This window comes from Lepidothrix coronata, unplaced genomic scaffold (assembly GCF_001604755.1).
Source record: "Lepidothrix coronata isolate B3197 unplaced genomic scaffold, Lepidothrix_coronata-1.0 Scaffold112, whole genome shotgun sequence".
NCBI lineage: Eukaryota > Metazoa > Chordata > Aves > Passeriformes > Pipridae > Lepidothrix > Lepidothrix coronata.
The window spans coordinates 1713798-1723144 of NW_016690292.1; the positions used below are offsets into that span (position 1 = coordinate 1713798).

The 9347-nt window shown below is 51.3% G+C and overlaps 1 protein-coding gene across 1 annotated transcript; it reads left to right on the forward strand.

The window, feature by feature from the left end:
- The first annotated feature begins 2076 nt into the window (after nt 1-2076).
- On the forward strand, nt 2077-7119 carry TMEM53 (transmembrane protein 53). The gene is made up of 3 exons (XM_017824620.1): nt 2077-2172; nt 2620-2738; nt 4532-7119. The coding sequence occupies exons 1-3, from the start codon at nt 2097-2099 to the stop codon at nt 5192-5194; spliced, it is 858 nt and encodes a 285-aa protein (XP_017680109.1). The 5' UTR covers nt 2077-2096; the 3' UTR covers nt 5195-7119.
- Nucleotides 7120-9347: the final 2228 nt, after the last annotated feature.

Sequence of the window (9347 nt, forward strand, 5' to 3'; positions counted from 1 at the left end):
AAAACAGTGACTAAGAGGTGAACATGTATCTCAGAACCTGAAAACAAACAAACAAACAAAGTCTTTAAGGAACAATGTTTAAGAATTAAGATGAGATGAAATTTCATTTGGGAATTTACGGTCTGTGCTCTGTAAGGAGTCTGTGTCCTTGGCAGGGCGTTTTCAGGACCTCCTTTGAGGGGAAGCAGGTTTAAAATAAATCCATTTTCCCAAAATAGTTGTGATTGAAAATGTTATTAGCCATAACAAATGTTAGTGCTGACAGGAGAATGGCCTGTTAGGGGCCTCGGCTGAAACAGTCAAGTGAAAGTCATATTTCACATTATTGCAAGCATTTTCCTGTGATTTACAGAATATTTGTGAAACATTACTTACAAGGCATATGATTGATATTGAGGGAACAGCTCATGTGTAGGGGGAATCTGTATTTCACAGAGACTGTTTGCATGAAATTTACAGTCCCATAAAGTGCTCCTCTGTCCTCAACAGAGATCTAGTTAAAAGAACTTTACAGTCTGAAACATCCCAAAATTGATTCTAAATTAACATTTCTGTATTTATGTTTAAGATGCTGGTGGTGTACTGCTATCCCATTTTTATTATAAAGCTGCAGTAACCCTCCCACTCTTCAGAAATACGAGCACCAGCCTCTGGACGTGAGGATTTTAGTGATACAAAGGGCTTGCCTATGGATCAATGGAAAAAAAAGAGGAGTTTGAAACAGTGATGACATGGGGCTTCAGAGGATACAGTGGTTACTCTGGCTGCTATAATCACAGCATCTGCTGACACAGTAGTCTTTAAGCCAACATTGCAAAGTACCCTGAAAATGTGCATTAATATTGTTATTATGATCATTTTACATATGGGAACATACAGACACAGGGAAGTTAAATGGCTTGCCTGAGTCGATTGTCAGTGCTAGCATCAGCACGTAACTCCTGTTTGTTGGCTTCAAACTCTGCTCTCCACAGTGCTGGGCTGCCACCCAGTCCATTGGACCTAATAATCAAAACAAGGCTGGGTCAGGGCAGGGCTTTATTCCTGCCAAGAAAAACACCAGTGATTTAGGAACTGGCCCTGGCAATTCAGCAGTTCTTTACGTCCAGAGTGCTGCTAAATCATCAGTTTGAGATCAAAAGGCAGGCTGATGCTGCGTCAGCCTCAGTCCGAGTGCGAGGTGCCAGCGACTGATCGCCTTGGACTCGTGGAACGATAGAGTAACAGTGATTTGGTGTTGCAACATCGAGGTTGTGCCCAGCCTCAAGCAGAACTTAGAGCTTCTGTTTCCCCTGCAGGTTTCACCCTCTCCTGGCACACCTCAAGTCCCCCACCACCCTCCTCATGCACAATGCACCTTCCTCAGTGTACCCCACTGTACCCAGCCCCTACCACCCCACAGTCCCGCCGGCCCCTCTCTCACTGTCCGTCCTGGCCCCCAGCCCCACTGCTAATGCAGCCACAGCCCCAAACGCAGCCCTGCACGGCCTCACCCCGCTGCCCTGACCCTGCTTCCATCCCGCCCCTGCCCCGCCTGACCCATGGCAGCCCCAGCATTCCCCGCCCCAGCCCACCATCCCACAGGCCCGATCCAGCCCAACCACAGGCCCTGCGCTCCCTCACACCCCAAACCCCACGTCGGGCCCTCACACGCTCCCTGACGCCCGTGCCCAGCCCCTGCGTCGCCCCTCCTGACTCAAACGCCCAGCTCAGGCCCACAGCGCCGCTCAGCCCCTACACTCTATTCCCAGTCCCCTTGAGTGTGATCCCCACTCCAGGTCCAACCATTCCCCCCATCCCGGCCCCGCAGCCCCTCACTGCCCTCCATCCCCGGGGGGCGGTTACCTCGCACAATAACTGACACGCAGCCGCACCAATCGCCGCCTTTCTTTCCCGCCCGCGGCCCAATGGGCGCTCAGTGGGCGGGGCGCCAGGCCCGACGCTAAGGGCGTTGCTAAGGAAGTGGGGGGCGGGGATGGGGCAAGGCCAGCGGGGAGGCGGGGCGGGCGCTTTCCCTTCCCATTGGCTGCGGGGAGGAGATGGGCGGGGCTTCCGGCGAGGGCGGAAGCGGCGGCGGGGGCGCGGCGAGCTCGACCATGGGCGCCCACGGGCTGGAGGCGGCCGTGGTGGAGCTGCAGCCGGGACCGGGACCGGGACAGGACCAGGACCGCGGTGCGAGCGGGACCGGGACAGCAGGGACAGCAGGGACTGGGGGAACCCTGGGGGGCGCGGGCTTGGGGGGACCCTGAGGGGGGGTGCCGTAGCAGGTGTGTGGCAGTGAGGGCAGGGCAGGGCAGGACGCTTCGCTTTCCCCCTTGGAACAGCGGGGCACGGCAGCCCGTGGTGCCCCCGGGAGGAGGGCTTTCGCCTCCCTGTAGGGATCTGCTCTGCGCTGGCTGTGCGTCACTGGAGAGCGGTGGGAGCTGCGGGGGCTGAAGCGGCGCTGTCCTGCCGAGCAGGGCCCCGCGGGTCACCGGGCTGAGGCCGCACTCGCGGCCAGCGGGCGGATCGAGCTAATGCCCGCTCCCACATTGCATTTAAACTGTATTGACCAGGCAGTCTGCCGTGAGCTCCGGCTCGGGCAGACCGGAGGGGCGTTATGTTAAAACTTGTGATTAGTTTCAGAAAGCAGCGCGGAGAGAGGGCACGCAGAGCGCCAGCCTGTGGTGATCCTGCTGGGCTGGGCGGGCTGCCAGGACAAATACCTGGCCAAATACAGCGCAATCTACAGCCAGAAGGTGAGTAGCTTGTCTGTGTTTTTGTGGCACTGCCTCTTTTCTGCGTGTTGGTAAAGTCGCTCTGAAGCCTCTCTCGATCTGCAGAGTCATGGGGAGGGAGTGGCGAGTTCTCCTGTCGTTGAAAGCTCCTTATCTCCCGGAGCCCAGGCAGTGTTATCTAACAGCTGCTGATGTCACCTTCCTGTGTGCAGCTGAGACAAAAATACTTCCTTGGAGAAACTTTCAGCTGCTCTGTGAATCACTGAAGTATTTTAAGGCTTTTAAAGTTGTGGGATTATTCAGGAATGACGTGAACTCTGTTAGTTTTCCAGGCAGGTAAACATGCAGGGAAAGATCCTGCATTTACTGCTTGCTGTTAGGCCACAGCACAGTCTTGGCAAGGCTGGGCACTGACAGAGCACATCGGCATCTGTCGCCCCTTTGGCTCTTCCTTCCTGTGAAAATGATTCATGTAAATGTTGTAATCTAAATTAATTTTATCCTGCCTCTGAAACACCCATCCTGTGATAGTCATAGCTTCTCACTGGGAGCTCCTGGTGTTTGAACTAGGGAGGTCCATTCTACTGCCAGTTCCCTAAGTTTTGATATTTTCCTTTCTAATGCTGTATTTTACTGGAATGACCCCATCTCATAGTGTGAGGACCCAGTGAAACACTAGATTCTTTTTTTTTATTGGTCAGCATACAAGGAATCCTGTATCTATCCAAATCTGTTTCAGCTATAGGTGGTAAAGTTTGTACATTAACAAGTCTGTTGTTGATGTGTGGAGTGCAGGAGTCATTAATTGGCTCGATCTAGTGAAGAATTAATTCTTAAGTGGCTGCTATGACTAAGAGATGCTGCAGAGCAGATGAGAAGTACATTTCAGGGCAGCATGACAACTTCTTGGAAGATCAGAAAGGTCATAGAAAGGGGAAAGGAGAGAAGGGGTTTTCATAGCTCCCTAAGAGGTAGTGACAGTAACCATGGCAAGATGGTTGAGAAGACTTTGATTTAAGAACTTGGTATTCTCCTCTTCCTTCTGCACTGCTTAGGGAGCTCTGGGAGGGAGGGCTGTCTGGGTGGCTTCACCTTGTGTTTGTCACTGTGTAATGTCAGTGAGCTTAGGTGACAGAAAAGACCTAAAGCATTTATAGATGTGGTTCCATCTGTTCTATTTAGAAAATCCTCCATGATCCTGTTTGCTGTGCAAGGCTTTCAGTGTAAAGGCAGCTGCTCAGGAGTTCTGAGTCTCTGAGCCAGAGCTCTTCTGTTGCACAGCTGGAACGTTTCAGGAAGGTTTACAAAAATCCTGTCAGTGAGTCTCAGAGACAGCTGCAAACAAGTGCTACCCAAGGAGAGGACAAAATTCCTCCTCCTTATTGTATTTGTTTCAATGTCATGAGCTGGATGTGCACCACATTCTTACCAAAATGGCTGATACTGAAGGTCTGTGAATCAGAGAGATGGTTTTCTCCTCCTGAGTGAGGACTAACACTCATGTAAGTGGGTGGCAGTGTCCTCAGGGGCCGTGCCATTAGTGCAAGATTCGAAAGGATCTCAGACATCAGCAAAGCCAGGCTTCTGCCTCCGCAGAGACCTTTTCATAACAGTGTTATGATTATGTAATGTTGTGATTAATGTAATCCTGTTCATATCAGTGCCTTGCTGCTGACTCTAAAGACTTTCTTCTGGCCCTGTGGTTTCTGTTGGAAACCTGTCCCAAATTTTTGCATTCTTTGTACTGATGCTTGCCTACATCATGTAATTTACAGCACAGCCTAAATGTGTTTGGGGTCTCTTTCTGTTCTTAGGGGTGCACTGTCATCCGCTACACGGCTCCATGGAGGATGATATTCTTCTCTGAGAGCTTTGGCATCAAATCGCTCCAGACCCCAGCCAGGCGACTCCTGGAGCTACTCTTTCACTACAGGGTTGAAGACAGACCGGTTCTTTTCCATGTTTTCAGCAATGGTGGTGTCATGCTGTACCGTTACATCATCGAGGCGCTCCGCACCCACAAGCCGTTCCAGAACCTCAGAGTAGCAGGCACCATTTTCGACAGCACCCCTGGCAGAAGAAACTTGGTAGGAGCCCTTCGAGCCCTGGCAATTGTCTTGGTCTCCATGAACGTGCTGCTCAAGTATTTCCTCCTGCTCACCTTTGCCACTGGAGCCGTTGTGCTGCGGGTGCTGCTGTACCCCCTGACCCGCTTCGTCCACGAGAGCCACTACGACGCCCTGCTGAAGGCGCCCTCGCGCTGGCCCGAGCTCTACCTCTACTCCCAGGCCGATGCCATCATCAAGGCCAGCGAGGTGAAGCACATGGCTGACACCAGGCAGCAGCTCGGTGTCCCCGTGAAAGCCGTGGACTTCTCGGACTCGCCCCACGTCAGCCACATGCGGGTGTATCCCACCTACTACAGTAGCCTCTGCGTGACCTTCCTGTCTGACTGTGTGCAGGGCTCACCTCCCTAGCGCTGCAATGACCTGCGCTGTTTGCTTTGCTCAGCTTGTAAGGGAAATTGTCACCCCCTTTACCTTTGTGTCTTTGAAGGGAGGAAAGTAGAGACTTCTTGTTTGGTTTGGTTTGGTTCTGTTCTTTTCCCCCCCCACTGTCTACAAGTCTGGAAGCCTCCAGCCTGGTCTTTGGACCGGCCACATTATAGCAGAAAGTAGATATGGATTAATTTATAGTACTGAAGGTGAAATCCAGTCATGGTTCATGTTGATGTACTTTACCAAGGTGTCACAGACCAGAATTTCACACTGTTATTTGTCTCTTCCTGTCTCTTCTTGTTCTCTGCTTTCCATGTTGTCTCCTTGTCCCTGATGTCCAATGTGCGTGTTCTATGGCTTGTACTGATTTAACAATACAGCTCTTTCATGTCTTTGTTGTTTGCTCTTTTTTCTCTCTGCCATTTCTTTTAATTGCAGTGAGCAAAGAGAACCTCAGTCTGCAGATTTTTTGCTCCACTGAATGCATCCCAACTGTTGTTGTGCTCCTTGATGGAGATCAGGCCCAGAAACCAAGTGTAAGATCTGGAAAAGGTGTGTGCAGGGCATTATGAGCAGCCTGTCACCTGGTTTCATTAAATAGCTGAGGTAGAACAGTCAAAGCTCTGATCCTGGGTGGGAGCTCAAATGTTTGTGGTAACTTTTGTGTTCTTCAACCCAAAGGTTTAACTTAACGTTTTTGAATGTGTCTTGTGTTTTGTTTGTGTGTTCCACCGAGTAGTTTTGCTTTCTTGGAGAACTGCTTCTTTGTTATTGAGTGTCTTTGAGCAGCCTGTATTGTGCATCTGGATATGCAGGGAAACGTTTGGGTTACAGCTGTGCCAGACCTCTGAAATGGAAAGGTGGAATTGCAGAGGAAAATGGAACTGTTTCTTGGAGCTATGATTTATTCTATTCAGATGATCAATCTTTGCAGTCCATGCAGTGTGTAGAAGAAATTAATTCCTTCCACCTAGTGGAAAAGTGGCTTGTTGCACTGAAATTCAGACATGTTTGGTTTTAGGTTTTGTTGTTTATTTGGGGGAGAAGTGGGGATAAAGACAGAGGAGAGCCTGCTAATATGTTTATGCTATGTCACAGCATTGCCAGCAAGTTAATAACATGGTGAACAGAATTAGCCAACTTTAAATTGCCAGGAGGAGGCTCTGGAGGGCTGTGACATGGGCCTGTTTGAACAGGGAGCTGCCCTCGAGAGGTTGGCACGTGAAAGACATGAGGGTTTTTACTGGTGGTTGCTGCCTGTGGGCTGCAGTGCTGGTCTTGCCCACCCTTGGGGTGCTGTCATCCACAATTACAAAACACTTGCTGTTCTGGATCCAAACACAGAGGAGGAGGTCCCCTGGGAGGCACTACAATAATTTGGAAGTTTAAAACAAGAACTGTAACACCTCACAGAAGCGCAGGGTGAGTGGCCAGTGGTGACTAGCACAACTGTTTTTGGCAGACTAGTGTGGCAACCCTCATTTACAGCAGAATAACCCCGTGTTGGGTGTGGTTTCAGAGGGAGGACTGGGGTGTATAAAATAGGTGAGGATTAACTGAGAAGGGGCTGATGGCCTGGTTTGTCTTTGATTTTTTTTTTTTTAAGTGAAAGCTGTCTCCAGGCACAGGAGCCCTTGTTGCTTGGGATACCATCTTCCATAGGTGTGATCCCAGTTTCAGCTTCCACTGTGACGATGGGCTGTGAGGGCTACACTGTGTAAGAACCTTCAGCCTTCCCCTTTTCACGGAGAAATTCTTGTTCCTAGGGTTTGGACCTGTAAAGTCCAGGCGTGGTCCCCTATCCCCAGAAAGCCCATCAGCAATCTCCACCTTTTTAAAGCAGGCCCCTGTGGAACTGTGAACACTCCTAGGGAGCAGAGGTGATAAAGGCTATTTAACTAGCACTTGCCCTCACGCTGGTTTCTATGGGTTTGGTATTTACAGAACAGTTAAACACTCCATAATATGCGCCTCTGAATTAATATGTTTGTTCCTGGGAATCTGCTGTTCCTGTTTATTGCTGTGGGTGTTGTTGAACTTCTCCTATTTAAGGACTCGGGCTGTTGCAGAACGTGGCTGGCAGGAGCTGGAGGTAAACCCTCTGACCTTGTGTGACAGGGTGGCAGAGCTTCCTCTGGGGAGAGCCTCACATGTCAGCTACACCTTCCATCCCCACCTTCACCTCCCCACCATGGGATTGCCACTTCCCCAGCTCAGTCCAGCTCTGCCCTACTTCCCCCACTTCCCAGGGCAGCAAGCAGGGAGTGGGTGCTGCCTGATGGAGCTCCGCAGCCAGAGCTGCCCTGGGTTCTGCAAACAGGAACCTGCTCACGGGCCTTTTCCACTGCTGCAAAAGTGACCCGAAATTCGGGGGTAATTTGTGTGCACACCTCTCTGTGGGAACAGGATGGTCTCGGGCAAGTCAGTGATTTACAGCACCAGCGTTCCAGGTGGGTCTTGTTTTCTGAGTCCCAGCAAAAGTTTTAATTCCGATTGTGAGCAGTGTGTGACATGCACTGTGTGATACGTTGCCCTCTGCTTTCCTGTGCTGCGTGTGCCCCCACCTTCTTGCCCTCTGTATGCCTGTGGCTTGTTATTTGAAACAGAAGGTTAATAACTTGGAGCCCGAAGGCACACGGCTGAGAACTGATCCAAGCGCTACTGGATTTACAAAAACCCAGCCTCAGACCCTTAATCCTTGCTAAACTGTCACGGTTTGGCGCAGCCGGTGCTCCTAAAGAGCTTCAACCTCAACACTGAAAGCCCAAAGGTTGTGATATCTTGGCAAATCCAGGTAAATCTCTGACATGAGCTATGGGGAGGAGGGGTACTGCAGATCTCTTCTTTGGGAGGAAAAATGCAGCGTCCCTGGGCTTGCCTCATGGGTAGGGAGTGGGATGTGGCCCAGAGCTTTTTTCCCTGCAGCCCAGCCCTCCTGTGCAGACTATGAAGCAGTGTGGGTGAAACACCAGCAGTGGTGGGAGAGAAGGATGCCCAGGGGCTGGCTGCCACTGTTGTGGAAAAACAAAACTAACTTTCCCTCAGCAACAAAATCAATTTGAGGGTGTTTTCTTGTGAGAGAGCTGGCTCCTGGCTCGCTCCCCTGTGCTGGCTTCTCTCCCCAGGCAGTGATGATGTTACAGGAAGGTTTTGAAAAAGAAAAAAAGCCACTTAGTGGTCATGTGTCCAGGCTGGAGGGTGCTCAGCTGCTGCTCACAGGGGTGGGAAGGTGCCTGTGCAGCCAGGGTGCCCCAGGGCACTGGGAGAGGCTGTGTTGGGGAACTGGGCAGGCCAGGAACAGGATCTAGCCCAGCCAGGGGGCAGATTTTGGAGTTGGGGGGAGCATCTTTCAGCACAAGTAATTCAAACCAGGCCCCTGGGTGAAGACAGACCTGTGCCCACACCTCACAGAGATGTTCTATTAAAAGTGTGTGGGCTGAGGTCCCATCTTGGCGCGTGTTGGGATGTTCCAGGATTATGGGTGAAGCTCTGCCAGTGATGGCAAAGTGTGAACGGCCTGAGATGGAACCAAACGACCCAACCCCGTGTGCATCTTCCTAGAAGGAGAAGGAGGGAGGTGTGAGGCTGGTCTCCATCGACGGTGGAGGTGATGGAGGAGGAGCTGGCAGAGGGCGGCTGTGCCGACCTCCGTGGAAGTTCCGTGCCGGGTGGGAACAGCCTCCACGAGGTGGCAGCAGGCCCCCTCTTTCCTGCGTGGTGGGATTTCTAGTCTGGGAGACAGTGGAGAAGATCCCAACAAGAAGACCCCAACAGGGCTCAGCCCAGCGCTTCTGCGTGCCTGAGAGCGTGTCCTGCAAAAAGTCTCCTCTTGGGGCAAGGGAGAAAGACCAGCAGGAACTAACTCCAGCAACAATAAGGAGAGATCATGAGTTAATACAGGACAGCGTCTATCCCTAGAGCTGCCTGGGATTTGTACTAGATCCTATTTTGCAGTTTTAACTGAATGTTGAAACAAAGAGTCTAACAGCAAAAACAGCTTTACTGCCCTTCCCGCCCTGGCAGGACAGGTCACACCTGCCCTTTTCATCACCCAGGGAAGGCTATCTGGTTTTTAAGTGACTCTGTGATACTGTGATTAGCAGACCGTGGCCCAGCTCTGGAAACTCCACAT